Source organism: Salmo salar, chromosome 26, assembly GCF_965601325.2.
Source record: "Salmo salar chromosome 26, fSalSal1, whole genome shotgun sequence".
NCBI lineage: Eukaryota > Metazoa > Chordata > Actinopteri > Salmoniformes > Salmonidae > Salmo > Salmo salar.
In genome coordinates, this window is record NC_138316.1 from 26,044,810 (window position 1) to 26,060,750 (window position 15,941).

Genomic DNA, 15,941 nt, shown 5'->3' on the forward strand with positions numbered 1-15,941 from the left:
CCATGAGATTGCATGGCTGTGTGCTCAATTTTATACACCTGTCAGCAGCGGGTGTGGCTAAAATAGCTGAATCCACATACTTTTCTATATAAAGTTTATTTTGGAGTTGTTTATTCAGGTACAGAATCTGTATGTTTTCAGATTCTGCTTTTATTTCTAGTAAAAAGAAAAATACTGCACACAATCTGAGGTTAAAGTACATTTTGACACCTACGTTCATGTATTCTAGCTTTAGTTGTAAATAGAGGTTGAATACAGAAGACCATGGAACTGTGACACGTACATGCATGGTCAGGCTAACTAATGACGTCAAGGCCTTGTGTGGCTTGTGAACCCTCTGTGAGTTTACCTCAACCTCTGATGCCCTTAGAAAACTAAACCCAGGTGTCTTGGTTCTTTTCCTCACTTTCCATGTCTACCTCCATAGTAGCATGTATAGTGCTTTTGATTCTATTCTCTACGCTAATGTCGGCTGCTGTTATTGGTAGTTTATGGCTGCGTGTCGTCTCAATAAGAACATTCACAAGAGGGAAGAAAGAGTCCATTTCAGGAAACGCAGGCAGCGCCTCCGAAAACAGCCAGTATATGGCTGTACTTTATTGCTACAATACGCCTTTAATGGGAGCTCTCTCTGCTGCTGCCGATGTTGTAATAAAAAATGTATCTGAGAAAATGTTTCTTGAGCAAATAAAGCCGAGAAAGTTTAGTTGATTTTAATCTTTTTTCAAATGTCAGTTGGAGATGGTTTCCGGAGAGGCAGGACTGAATGATATTAATGTGGCTGAGGAGTCCTTGTTGGTCCTGCATAATCAACTGATAAGAGTCAATCACATCTCAAAGTTCACGGCCATTTACTAATACCAACGGTTTATCTCTGCCATTTCTCCTCAAACACAGTTGTCTTCAGTGCAAATCAATGCTTTTATCTAAACCAAACTGGCTAATGGTTTTCAGATTTTGTTTGTAGTGTCTGTTGGTGTTGTTAAGTCCGTTCTCAATGGCAGTCCATGTTGGGAGTGTGGGCTTGTCTTCAGCTCCAGTGAGCAGACAGAATGGTGGAATAACAAAGCCTTAACTTTAGGATTTTATCACCAATGAATACTGCTCAGTGAAAAAAATAGATAAATGTAGTGAATGGACATGATGAGTGAAAGAGCATACATTAGCCAGACTGTATCGCGTGCTAACACTGTATAACACTGGTGAGCTCCTGATACTACCACAGCTTTACACTTTGTAGTATTAGTAGTAAATAAACCAAAACAACAGTGGTCCCCACTGCTTCCTCTGGAGAGAAAGACCTGGAACCAAGATATTAACATTGATATTGACAAGTTACAGGTTACCTGTCTCTATTTTGGGAATAAAACGGTTGGTTATTGTTGGACCAAAGGGAAAAAGATAACTACAGTAGCTACTGACTAAGAACAGAAAACATCAGCCATATGGTTGACATAGGTACAGCTGGTTGAGTAACAGGGTATGCCTTGTTGTCCACTGGTTAAGTGCGTGTGTGTGTGTTTGTTTTTGTAGGAACAGCAAATGCTCCTAATGATGTGTGTGTTGAATAAAGGACTTAATGTGTGTATGGACCTGAGGTAGACTTTAGAGGTCTCCTACGTTACTTGAGATGCTCCCACTCATGAGGACCTTGATAGTGAATAGCCAATGGAACGAACACCTGAGCTTTTCTCTTCAAAGCAGAAAATAAGGTGCATTGTGGGAAAAATGCTTGTAGACATTTTATTTAATTGTTATTCAGTGATTGTACGTGGTTGTCGTTGAACACAGTACCCAAATATTCCCATTTGTAAAATTAGTACTTTGCTCGCACTGTTATTTAAGAAGTGTTAGTGTGCGTTAGAATAGATTGTACCACACTCACTGTGTCTCCCTGTCTTACTGGTTTTAGATGGCCTGTGTGTGATGTTCCTAAGACCTGCTCCACTTCCCTGTGCTCTTCTATCAGCCAGACCTGACACACTCATTCATCTAAATCCTATGCAACTTGAATCGACATGTTTAATTCATCATAAAACGACGCTGTGAGTCATTTTGACGGTGTGTAGCTTCTTTTGCTGGACGATGTATTTCATCACTCCTGTGTGAACTCATTTGGAAACACCCAAGCGTGGAGGGCCGAATACGCTCTTTATCAGCGTGTGTCATTATGTAATAAGTGATGGACACACAGCAGTCACTCTGGGCTATGCTCAGTCCAGCACTGATGCCCCTCATGGGGAAGATCTGCTGGAGATGGTTTCTAAGAAATGAAATAAACAGCACTTCACCACAAAATGAAAATGAATAACCGTTGGTTGGTTATCTTCTCATCTATTATGTATCAAATGGGCCTGTTGGTTCAGCCGACTGACCCTGCCTGCGCTGATTATGACCCGTGGTGTAGATAAACGGAGACTGCTTGACAAAGTGATTTTAATTTCATCAGCCTTGGTTTCAATTGCTCCAGAGGAACACTGGGAATATTCAAATTGATTGTTGGCAGATTTCTTTATCTGTCAGGAAAGAGTTTTTGTACAGGTATGTAGATACAGTATGCCTCCATTCACTAATGCCATATAACCCTGATAGATACTGTTAGTTGTAAGGTTTGGTGACATTGTGTTTAACCCCTTTAGATATGACCATTTTTCAATCCCCTCTCTATGAGCTGCCATCCCAGCAACATGCTGTTGTTATCGGGGTTATACCCTCCTATCAGCTTTATTAGATATGAGGCCTGATTTTGATGGCTTAATGTGCTTTATTTGATTCTCTGTAGAATGAAACCTAGTATAGACTTGGCTGCTTTCCTTCCTCACAAGTTGCAGCCCTTGTAGGACAGAGAGAAGTTTCACCTATTAGCTATATAGTGCAGAAAACGGACCTGAGAACATGCCATTAATCTTCTCGCTTCCCCAGCTGTGGAATGTAATGCATAACTAAATGTCTGGTCAAATGAATTAATGATTTCAACCATGAACTTTTCTCCCAAAACGCCATGAATCGTCTCCGGCTGATAATGTGCTCCAACCCTGGAGTGTGAAATGCCCGTTGCGTTGAGAGTATCCAGTTAATTGATTCAAAAATTATTTTAAGTTTGTGGTACCCAGGGGAGTGCTGGGCTCTAATGGCGGCCATTTCGGGAGAGTTTAAAAACTCTTCCTTTCCAAGCCTGGGTTAGATTGTATTTAGCTAACAAGCCCAATCAAAGCCTGGGAGAGGGGAGAGAGGCAGAAGGGAGAAGGACTCCACGGGTCCCATGTATCCTCTTTCTCCCCACCCCGTAACCCCCAAGTCCTGTCTGGAGGGGGATGCTGGGAAGGGGTCTTTAAAGTCCCCCATGGTTAAGATGTTTATTATTTGAGTTATGTAAAAGGTGCTACTGCATTTAATGTACTTTTGTTTAGGCTATCTTTGTCAATACAGTACAGAAAAAATACTAAGTCATTTTGTTGGAATATAATTATTCTCTCCTCATGGTGTAATTCTCCAGGGTTGTTGTCGTTCTTCCAGGGGTCATTAACTTGTAAGCATCAACATACATTTTTTTGCTGTAAACTTACATTTACATTTCTGAAGAAGTTAGACACCAAAACGAATGGGGAATGATTGACTTGGACATAGTATAATGTCATTACTCTTTAACTGTATTACATGGCTTCACTGTGACTGGCTTTAAGATGAGAAGAATGAAGGTTGAGAACAGCTCACAGTGAGTAAGCATTGTCAGTTGATCTTTCTGAGAAATCAGCTGCCACTGTCTGAAATAACCACCCTGCCTAATTGATCTCAACATGAATGTACTGTAAGCTCAGTGAAGTTGTTTCCTTGTTTGTCCTGGAGGGTGGCGCAGGGGTGGCCTGTGGTAATGTCTGCATTATGCTCAGATGGTCTTGCTGTAGTGTAGCCCGACCCAGTACCTAGCGTCCGTTACTCCCCCACTAAGTGGCTGGGTCTCTGTGCTAATTCCAAGGAGCCTGTAATCTGGGCCCATTAGCAGGCGCTGTCATTCAGACACACTGTGTCGGCCTGATTTAAATAAAATGAAATGAAGATGGTTGTTTCTGGTCCCTTGGCTTCAGTCATTGCCATAAACATATGCTCCGTGCCCTGCTTCTCTCCATCTTATTTCTCATTTTAATTTGTTGTGTGGGCTGTGCTAGAAATCACATTTAATACAATCCTCCCAGGGACTCTGTCATATAATAACATGGTAATTTCTGTGTATCCTTTTGAAAAATGAGGAAATTAATTCTTCCTGACATGTTGTAATTATTCCAGTGTGAACGGTGGATAGGCTCCCTCCCCAGCCCCCTATGTGTCGGAGGCAAGCGGCTGCTGGCGGGTGCCGAGGTGCTAATGCTGACCAGCAGCCCGTTTAATTTGAAACATGAGCAGACACCTTTCAACACACCTTCTTAATGTTGGAGTGCCTCACAAATTAATTCACTACTCATCTGGCAGCTCTAGCTCAGGGGGATGGAGAGATGGGACACTATCACTATTAGTCAAGGTGTAGTTGTAGTCTAGGTTTGTGTGTGTGTGTGTGTGTGTGTGTGTGTGTGTGTGTGTGTGTGTGTGTGTGTGTGTGTGTGTGTGTGTGTGTGTGTGTGTGTGTGTGTGTGTGTGTGTGTGTGTGTGTGTGTGTGTGTGTGTGTGTGTGTGTGTGTGTGTGTGTGTGTGTGTGTGTGTGTGGAGATGGGAGAACCCTGGGGATGTTGGGGATACTAGGACAGGTTTTCTCTAATCCTCTCCCAGTGCTGTCAGTAGGCCACCCTTTCACACATCTCCTCTGTCGACTGAGAGGTCTGAAATGCTTATTTAATTAGACCGTCTTCAGCCTGTCATTAATACAGCCCTCTTATCTACATTGAGACACTATTGGGACAGATTACTTTGGAGAACGCAAATTCGTCCCCAACACATCACCGCCACATGTATGAGGGTGGAGCCTTATCTTAACATCAACCCCTGTCCCTTCAAACATGCAAGTCTCCTTTCCGCTGTGTCCTCCTGAAGGAATGTGTTAGTGTCTCTCTCTCTCCAAGCCAGCAGCAGCAACTCTATCCTGTGCCTGTCAGACAGATCCCTCCTTACCCCTCCCTCACCCCTACCCCCCCTTCCTACCCACTCCCTTCCTCCTCTTACCACCAGGATCCCACTTTAAATATAACACCCCATGGGATCATCGATTAATTAATTGCCTGAAATTAAGACACCGCAGTTGTTCCTATATGAAATATCTTCTGAATGACAAGGCAATTACACCCAGAGCTTGGTTTATGTTCAAAAAGAAATGTAATCACTGCTCAACAAGGGAATCTTAATATCATCACTGGCCAATAGCAGAGGTACTTAATATCAGCAGCGCTCTTCATCCAGAACTCTGCAGAATTTATATGATTAAGCAGAACTAAGAGTGACACATCCAAGTGTGTGTGTGAATGTGTATGTGTGTGTGTGTGTGTGTGTGTGTGTGTGTGTTATACTGTGTATGTGTGTGTGTGTGTTATACTGTGTATGTGTGTTAAGTGTAATTCTTGGTGAATTCCTCAAAAGTGTGTGGGTATGACACATGCTCTCTCTCCCCCCCACACACACACACACACACACACACACACACACACAAAGCTGACACCAGACAAATAGACCTTAACTGACCATAGCATTCTCAATTAAACCATCCCATTGACATTCACCTCATCACGAAGTCCTCATTGAATGGTCAGCCACTGGATAGTCAGCAGCCAAATGTTTCCTAATTACCTGGGATTTGTCATTTGTACTTTTTCTCCCTCCATTCTCCTGTTTAAGCCTGACATGAGGTCACAAAAGAGGGTCACAGAGGACGTTATGATTATGGAGTACAATATTGAGTCATCAAGATGACGATATTTCCTAAGAAAGAAAGAGTAAAAAGTAAAAAGTAAGGAGGACCAAGGCACTCTTAATCTCATTTTAATATCTTTATTTGTATGGCATGTTCAATGGAACAAATAGACACGACCTTGTACCACCTGACCAAGGCCATGCTGCCGAAACACATCAGAGTTAAAAAAAATATTTGTTCCATTTAACATACCATGCAAATAAAGGCATTTTAATTAAGTGAAGAGTGCCTTGGTCCTCCTTGCTTTTTAACATCCAATTTTTTATTTAACTAGGCAAGTTAGTTGAGAACAAATTCTTATTTACAATGATGGCTTAGGAACAGTGGGTTAACTGCCTTGTTTAGGGGCAGAACAACAGATTTGTACGTTGTCAGCTCAGGGATTCAATCTAGCAACCTTTCGGTTGCTGGCCCAACGCTTTAACCACTAGGCTACCTGCCACCCCTGCACTTGTTGGCTGCTTTTCTTCCACTCTGGGGTCCAATTTACCCCTTTTACCAAAGAGCACTTTCTTTTGACAAAGACCTACTATTGTGTAGCCACGCAGCGCTTCCCTTCCTGTAGTTTGAGTTAGTGCAAGGCATTCTAGACATCCAGGCTGTTAGAGAGAGAGGGAAAGTGTGTTTTCCACTGTAATTATGAACAGAATCTAAGAACCTGTGACAGGAGGGAAAAAAAGAAACAAACATAATTTATTGAACCTTTGGGGCCGGGTTAAAGACACAGAGCTGTAATTGATTTGGTGTGTGTGTATGCATGTGTGTGTGAGAAAGAGAGAGAGAGTTTGTGTGCGTGTGCGTGTGTGCGCGTGTGTGTGCGTGTGTGTGTGTGTGTGTATGCTCATCTATGAGTGGGAGAACAGAGGGTTTGCAGGCAGCCGTGGCGTCATGCTCTGGGAGAAGAGAGGAGAGCTTTGTGAGCGGTGGGTGGGTCCCCCCATGACTCAGAGAGGAGGAGAGGCGTCAACATGGCCGCCTGGCCCAGAGGAATTAACGTCCCCACACCCTGGTTAATCAGTGCCATCTTGGCTCTACGTCATCACCCAGCTAGGGAGCAGTCTCCTCTTCTCTCCTCCATCATTGTGGAAGAACTGAGACACAGACAGTACGAAGCCCTCAGCCTATTGACTGCTGCTGCTCCCTGTACTGTCCAGAGTTGTCTGGGACATGGTCCTATTTCCTCCATGTCCCCCTGGATACATCGGTCCCATCACTCCTCTTCTCCCCTCTCCTCTCTCAACTGCCTGGGCTGACATGTAGGCATAGGTTATAGCCAGAATCTCCCATTAATTAAAAGTCCCTTTCCAGTGACCAGGTCAGACATGGTGGAGTAGAGTCTGTCTGTAGGTGGCCTCTGTGTCTCTCTCTCTCTCCGCTGGGCTCAGCTCTGCTCTGAGCTGGCCTGGGCTGTTAATGACTGAAGGCTGGGAGCAGCGCTCCATGCCAAGACCCACATGGTTGTGGTGGTGCATTAATTCAGCAGTCAATTTGACTGGAAGTTTGAAATCTGTGCTAGGTTAGGGGGACGTGCTGAAGCTGTGTTAATAGCTAGCTTGTTGTCCATATGGTGCTGCTGTAATGGAGCACATTTACTGCAGATGGTGAGAGTTGGTTGGGCAGAGGCAGCTTTTGGCAGAGGTCCGTTCTTCGAAAAGGCTGCTGTGAGTCCAGCGCTAGCTGTCCTTTAACACTGTCTATCCTCCCTATTTCTCATTCACCAAAACACTACCCTTGAAATGTGGCCTGCTCTTAGTTTAAAACTCCAGGCTCCCCTGTTTTCTTTATGGATCTATGGAGAGGAGCAAATACAATGTGGCTCAGTCACTTTTTCCTGAATTCGGTCTCCCAACCGTACCTTTACTTCCATAGGGCGACGTGCTTCACCTGTCTCCATTACCACAATGGAGTTTTATACAGCACACACTGCTGAGGAAACACAGGCAGAGAGACAAGAGGGAGGAAGAGAGAAAAAGAGAGAAGGAGAAAGATAGTTGTGAAACAGTAACAGAATGTGTCCAAGCAGCAAGAGAGATGCAGAGGGAATGAGACAGGCAGGCAGACAGACAGAGAGATAGAGACAGACAGACAGAGATAGAGAGAAACAGGCACTTCCTGTCCTAGTGGCAGGCTGGTCCTCAGCTAGACAGTGAGCTTGCTGAAGACTATGTTGTGGAGCCACTAAAGCATGTGACATGCATTGAGTGTCATGACAAAGGAACCCGGCCTCTATGGCTCACTGTCCATTCACTCAGTGGGTTGTGTCTAGGTTAGTTTAAGTTTCCTGTGGCTTTCCATAGCCTTGTTGCCTGTCTTGCTAACCTGTTATCAAGGAATCTAAACGCCAAACGTGTGTTTGGGACACATGATGACGGTCTATTATGCAGTTATGTCGTGTGTCTCTCTGTGTTCGAGTCAGTCCCCTTACTAAAGATGAGACAGAGAGAAGACTGAGAAAGAGAGGAGAGAGAGAAAGAGAGGAGGTGCAGAGAGAAGTGTGTGTGTGTTTTTAACACTTCTCCGAGTGGTGAGGAGACACGCTTGATCGGTTCGGCATGATTTGACTGTTGTTTTCTCACGTTGTCACTGGTGTGATGTTGGTATTATGTGCCCTGAGAAGAGCAGGGCTGAGTAGAGTGGGGAACAGAGCAGAGCAGGGCTGAGTGTAGTGGAGCGGGGAGCAGAGCAGAGCAGTGCCACTGGCCTGACGCCCTCCTCAGACACCTGATTGTGAGAAAAGTGTCGGCTGAGCCCACTGGGTCTCGCGGGTCCACCGCCCTGCTAAGTGCTGGCCAGGCTAGCCTGAAAGGCACAGTGTCCTTGGTCCTGTCACTCTTTCCATTCTCTCAGTGGCTTTGTCTCCACAGCCTCACTGGAGGAGAGGAGAGGAGAGGAGAGGAGAGGAGAGGAGAGGAGAGGAGAGGAGAGGAGAGGAGAGAACAGCAAATTACACCCATGTCCAAAAAACTGAAAGCATTTAGGGCCAAGATGCTGGATCTCTTTTGCTCTGATGTGTGTTATTTATGATGACGTCTGCAAGGGAGTCGACTGTTACAGCAGGAGAAAACACTCATTAGTTTCAGCAGGTTTTTTTCTTTGCCGCTACTGAGTATTGCGTTTTCTAACATGGGTTTTGAAAAGCACACTCCAGCTTTAGCTCTTGGCTGATCAGATGCTGGTGAGATGGTGATGTATTTTACAGGACAGGGATGTGACGATGTGTAATACCGAGACAATTGAATAACAAGCTGAAACTACACTGTGTGTCTTTCTATGAATGGGTGTGATGACTAGTACATATTTATTTCTGCTGACTTTACCATTGTCAGAGAGGGAAGATCCTGGCTGTTTTACAGTCTCTCTGAAAAGGGAATTTCCTGGTAATTACTCAAATTTTAGGCTATTGTTTTGGGTGACTTGTATTCCAACCCTCCACCCCACGGCTCCACTCCCAATTTGTTTTCTGTAATAGTATGTTGATGATAGCGCTTAAAGAGAAGCACACAGCAGTCCAAAATCACAATATACTGTACATACAGTATATATTCTGAAGACCAATAACAGAGGCCAATGAAACCTGTTGGGAATCATTTCCAGCCATGTGCTTCCAAAATGTTTTGGGGCGAGGCTTCTGAACGACCTCTCCGAACAGTGACATTGTGAACCACACCCTCCCGCCTCCTTGGCGATGCATGTCCCAGCATCGGGCCCCTGTAGTGGGGCTCCTAGAAGCCACAGAGCCCTCGCCACACAGCTGAACCACCTCTGGCTGCTCCTCCTACCACTCTGAGCCCTGCCAGAGGCTGGTCTGGGATCAGTGGTTACAGGAATGTATGTGTCACACTGGAGAGAGCCTAGGAAGAAGGCTGCGCTTGGATCAATAGGAAAGGGTTTATTTGTTGCAAACATATCATCAGGCCCTTGCTGTATGCAAATCCACTCCCCTCTCTGAAGAAAGGCTAGAATGAATGATGTCAATGCAAAGAAGAGAGGATGAGCTTCCTATCCTCAACACTGCCTTAATTAAAGACATACCTTATTAGAAGAGAAAGATGCATGCATTGCTCTGTGTTTTTTGCATGTTGCTTTTTTTCAGTGTTAAAATGGTTCTCTATGTATTTCTCCTGCCGCAGAACCCCACACGCTGACATGGAGGGCTTTCTTCGTAGCAGCTTTTTACTGAGGTTAGTTTCTTTTTCAGTTGTTGTTGTAAAGTTGTGGGTCAGGGGGTCAGGGGCTAAACTCATCTGTCCCTTCACAGCTCCAGCTCCCGACACCTACCCTTAGATCACGTCCCTCCCTGGCTGGGTGGGGTCGGTGGGAGGGTTGTGTGTCTGGGAATCCACCCCAGCTGTATGTTGTGAGTGTAAAATAGTCACTTCCACCTTTCCCCCTCTACAGCGCTCTCCGTGGCATGCTCACACTGATACCCACCACACTCCATAGTCAGACTGAAAGCAGCTTCCACTCTAACCTCACACACAGATGTGTAGAGATACACCCCCCCCCCCCCCCCCCATCTCACCCCTGGGTACTGTGCCTCTCAAACTAGGGTTTCCGTGTTCGTACTGCATGCTTTTGTCTGTCCCCCTCTTCTAGACTCATGGCCAGGACAGGTAGGGTGGGGCTTGGTTTGTGATGTACTGTTTCCTGTTGTGTGTGTGTGTTTGTACTCGACCGCAAAGTCCTAAAAAATTAAACCTTGACGCTATTTTTCTTTTAAACCCATCCTGTGATTTTATTTAAGAATTTGTGCTGTTATAACACAGAGGAAGTCACTAAGTGAGTATATTCGCCATTGGCTCCTCTTTCCTCTCTTTCTCCAGGCTTGAATGTTGCAGCCTAATTAATGGTGTCTCGTTAAAAGACGCAGCAGCAGCAGGATCTGCCTTTCAAAGCAGCTGTCAGCCAAACTTTAGTAAAGCTAATGAATCCTCTTTGATTTTTTTTTTCAAAAGGTCATTTATTTGATTAAATGAACAGCATTTTTTTTTCTCAGAACTGTTGGAACCCGGTAAAATAAAGGACGTGATAATGCCATGGATATAACACAGCTTTAGATCCTATTTGAAAATACCCCATTAGTATCTAGTTTGAAAGGTTACTATTGAGTGTCCTTACTCTCTACACAGACAGCAGTAAAAAGACGGCCGATGAGAAAAAATACATCGCAGTCAATTGCCCAGCACAGAATGAAGTGAGATTTAAGAGGCGGTATAGATCAGCCATTTAATTCCAAATATAGCACAAAAACTATCTGGGTTACCTTATCTAGAATACACAAACACCAATCAAACATATATCTTAAAAAATCATATTTATTAGAAATGTCCTTAAATAGACTCTTCTACTTAATTTGCATGTAGCCTCCGTTTCCAAGGCGTAGTGAGTGTTACAACTCCAGTGTTGGCCGGAGGCTTGGGATCATACTCAGGCATGTGTTGGATTATTGAAGGTATGTTGCCTCTATTCATTTCCACTGGGCCACTAATGCTACAGAGTGGAGGATTGTGTTTGACTCCAGCCACCTGTTGAAGCAGCACCAGTTGGGCAGATATCTAGCTGAACAGAGGGTGGGGGAGGGCTGAAGAAAGCAACACCTCTTAAATCCAACTGAGATTCTTACAGCCCAATAACTTGAAGACCCAAATCGACCCACATAGACAAAACATGACCTTTGACTGCTAGCCTCTTTCATAACAATATCCTTTTGTTCTTTGTCGAAATCAGTACTCTGAGAGAAAACTGCGATTCATCTAAGTAAATACATCATTACGGTTCCTAATCCACATCCTTCTGTCAATGTCTGTTTTAATTAAATGAGAAGAGCCAGTGGAACGATATCACGCACACATGCTCGGGTGATTGGAGGACAGAGGTCTCAACAATCAGGCCAAGATTAAAGGCAGGCTTTGCTTTCATTTTTGCTTGGCCATGGCTTGTTGTGTCCTGGGGAGGGAGGGTCGGAGGGAGAGAGAGAATGGGAGGGAGAAACAGGAGGGGAGGGGTATGGGAGACGGACCATGTTTCTTCAGTGTAGCTAGCACCACAACATATTTTCTTAAGCAACTGAATTGGGTCAAAGGGTGCTCTGTCAGTGCAATTATGTGAAAGTATGACAGCAACTCTGCCTTGTGCCTCGTTAATACATCTATTTCTGTGTAGTACTCTGAAAGGACATGTTGTCTATTAAACTCAGTCGTCTCCCCAGCTGTGTGGCCCAGAAGTTCCACTTCTGCTCTGACAGAGGGGCAGATGTTTAAAGGTGACTTTTCACATTTCATATCTGCATCACTCACTAAAATACCGCTGGACAAACTAGTCATTATTTTACACTAATGAGTCATCACTTCTTGTTTTGACTCATAGTTGCAATAGCTGTAAATGTACCAATCCCCCATTTTCAGTTTAGAAAATGATGCTGGTTGTTAATGTGTGCTGATGCAGGCAGAGGAATAGTCATTGTGAAAAATACATCAGGGAGAACTTTAAACAGGTTAACTTTATATTAATAATGTAGCATGGAGCCTTTGTACTGTCTTAGAAAATAATGACAGTCTGTTTAGATCTCACATGCAGAGCAGTACGTCTGCAACAAAGTGAAAGAATTTACTAAATTATACAGTTAGTGCACAATGTATTTTAGTGGAATAGGATCTGTTCTTACTCACATTAGAAGCCAACTTTGTTTTAGAGAAGCAGTGTTTCAATTTAGCTGCATATTTATTATTTTGGCAGATGTGTGTGTGTGTGTGTGTGTGTGTGTGTGTGTGTGTGTGTGTGTGTGTGTGTGTGTGTGTGTGTGTGTGTGTGTGTGTGTGTGTGTGTGTGTGTGTGTGTGTGTGTGTGTGTGTGTGTGTGTGTGTGTGTGTGTGAGAGATCTGTAACAGTCCCTGGCTAATCCCAGTAGAGAGGACCTCCTCCTGCATCTCTCCCATTATTTGATGTAATGAAAGGAGAAAGTGTGTAACACGGAGATTGTTAATTAATTTAGTCTAACAAGATGAAGATAAATGCAACCCACTGAAGGTTGACTAGGCAAAGGGGCCCACTTAGCATTCCTTCTCCTGTCCCCTGCTCTCCCCTGCTCTCCCTTGCTCTCCCTTGCTCTCCCCTGCCTCACATTGGAGCACATTTAAAAGGTGCAGCTCCTTGTTTGGCCAACCCCACTGAGCTTTCACCCGTTAAATGTAGACACAAAACATCTCACTTAACGCTTCTTTCAGCGCTTACAACTTAATCTACAATTATCACCTTCGCTGTGAGTGTTTATTAACCTCAATATGATTGTGATTAAAGCTGAATATTTATATATACCTACAATTCTTAGCTTTTTAAATGTGCTGGAATCTAATCAAAATAACACATCTCAGCCGCATTGAGTTGATGTTATTTTCCATGATTATTTATATTGTTTAAAGAAACCTTTTTGACATGTTAGTTAGAAGGGTTTCTCAGTCTTTTAAGGCTGACCATAGAGCCATTTCCCTTTCCTCAGGGAGAGATGAGTGAAAGGAGTAGATCTGGGCCTGTTTAAGCATCTAGCTAGCTGCTACTCTCCATGTCCTCTCAGAAGGGTCTGTGTGACTCCCAGCCTTTCACCATATGAATGGCCCTGCTCTAATGAGGCTTGGTGGCTATTTGAGCGGCGAGAGAGACGGACAGAAAAGAGGACATTTTTCTAAAAAGCCAGACAGTTGTCTTCATTCACACCACTTTCAACAAATCAGCAGTCTATCAAGGACATTCTTCGGTGGACAATTCTATACAGGGCCTGCATGGCAGCACAGACCAATCATTATGGGACCCATTCTCTGCTCCCTTAGTTCTCAAGTCCACAACAATGAGTTGTTGATTGTGTGGACAACACCAGAACAATTATGCTCTCTGTTTTGGTGGCAGGGCAGCATTTTAAAGTCAGATCCTTAATAATGGCCTCATTATTGTTATTCTTAGACCAGGCCTCAGGATAAGGAATAGTTGCTCACAGTACGTCATTATTTAGCACATTTCGATTAGCTCATCATGTTGTCTATGTACGAATAGAATCATATGTAATTAAGGCGAGGGAGCTGTGCTCGCGGAACGCTGGCAACTGACTTAAAAGGTAGCACTTGATAGGCCATTAATATGAAGAAAGGTGGGAAAAAGAAGGATTAGAGCTGTTGCCGTAGTAACTCCAACTTCCATCTGCGAGGGAACAATGGACTTGTGTTCCTCCATAGAAAGCGAGGGAGAGAGAGTGTTCTGAAAGGACAAGACCCTTTTTAACAACGGCGTGGAATCCAGGCCTAATAGGCTCTTTGGTGTGAGCTGTTAGACGAGACCACTGGGGGATAGGACAGCGGAAAGGTCACCATGTAATCCAAGGACAGCCGAAGTCATCATCCCTTTTTACAATAGCAGTTTGTTTTGTGCTGCTTCCATGTGCTCAACACAGACACGGAACCTGCAGTTCACACGTCAGTCACACTAACTGGAGGGAATGAGAGAGAAGAGAGAGCGAGAGAAAGGGTCTGTGTGGTGGACGTGAGACGGTTTAGGGAAAGGGAGAGAGAGGGGAAACACGCCACACGGCCAAAACCTACTTGTTCCCTTACTGACTCTAAATAAACACAAACTAGATTTATACCAGAGACTTGGAGGAAAAATAACTTCTCCAATTAGAAGGATCTGTCAGAAGCTACTTGAAGTGCCTCCAGCCTTTTCCCATCCCTGTTCCCTCTTCCCCGTGCAGCAGGAGAGGGGAACGGACGGCTTCTCTGTTTGTTTCTGGCACCTCTAGTCTACACACTGCTCTGATAACAACGTTCCCTCTTGGATGATCTCTCTACACAAACACACCCTAGGAGTTAGAGGATCTATTCCATGCCTAGTACTAACAGGTACACATGATATCTTAACACAGTCTTTCACATAATTATATACGGCAAATGATAAAAGCAAACCAATGCAATAACTCAATTGCCAAAACCTGAGGAGTTACAGTAGTAATGAAAACACACGGTTGATATACTGTGTGTCGCCTTTTTATTTTAATCGTTGTATAAAAGTTCCTGTGAGGAGAGAGAAAGCACAAAGAGCTGATGTGATACCTGAGTACTCTGTCTGGACCCTCCTAAACCACTGCAGAGTTATAACCGTCTATGATCTACGGGCGTATGTGTTTCTCTTTACGTTTTATGTCCCTTATTACAGCTGCAATATGTCTGCCCACATTAAGCTAATTTATGGCCCAGGCCACTGATACAGCAGTACGGGTTAATGAATTTGGCATTACTAATTAACTGTTATTGAGGGCGGAATATGAATCCAGAGTCTGGAGAAATAGCAGAGCAGGGAAGGAGAGAGGAGAACGGGAGGGACAGCGGACTGGGTGGGGTAGATGGGTTCATTTCTCCCTTAGTCTTTTCTTACCACACAATGCCAAACTGTCCACAGAGTCCTCTAAGGAAAGCTGTTTTCCAATGACCCAGTCAAGTCTCATCACAGACTCATTCCTGATCGCAACTATCTGAAAAGAGATTGTTGATAAGATTATCTTTAATTGGACAGAATGTTGGGGAGAAAAGCTGTGTGTCCTTAGTCAGTGGAACACAAGGATGGCCTCTTTACAAAACTTCAAACACAGGTGTCTCTCAATGCATGACAAAATCTGAGCTTTTCTCACTTAGAATTATGGATATTTTTCTGTTTAATTTCTCCATATCTGCTTTGATTTGATGCTTAGTGCCTCCTTAAAAAGCTTCTATGAATAGCTGATGTGATTATGGACTTTAGAGGTGAATTGAGGTCCTTTACATCCCATACAATGTAGAAAATGTCTCGTCTCACACCAAACAATGGGCACGTTATGCAAGCAGAATCGAGCAGTTAGGTACCTCACATTTACCTCTTAAAACAGGAAACTGCATTCAGAGAAACAGGGCCATTCAGGCAGAAAAGGCCAACAGTGACAACTTGGAATATTGTGCCGCGCTCGTGCTGACATACAGTACATTCTCCAGAAACAGTCTTGGCCCTGCTGAGGAGAGACATGATTCTCATGATT

At 44.0% G+C, this 15,941-nt stretch overlaps 1 protein-coding gene across 17 annotated transcripts in view; it reads left to right on the forward strand.

Moving 5' to 3' along the window:
• The window catches only part of sox6 (SRY-box transcription factor 6), a 199,772-nt gene that overhangs the window by 32,340 nt on the left and 151,491 nt on the right, over positions 1-15,941 (forward strand). For 14 of the 17 annotated variants that reach the window (XM_045708398.2, XM_082969573.1, XM_082969572.1 and 11 more), the window contains one exon: positions 10,024-10,074. The exons of the other annotated variants lie outside the window; for them this stretch is intronic. In XM_045708398.2, coding sequence (XP_045564354.1) covers positions 10,040-10,074 — 35 coding nt within the window. In that variant the 5' untranslated portion in view covers positions 10,024-10,039. The remainder of the gene's footprint in view (positions 1-10,023; positions 10,075-15,941) is intronic. 17 annotated transcript variants of the gene reach the window in all.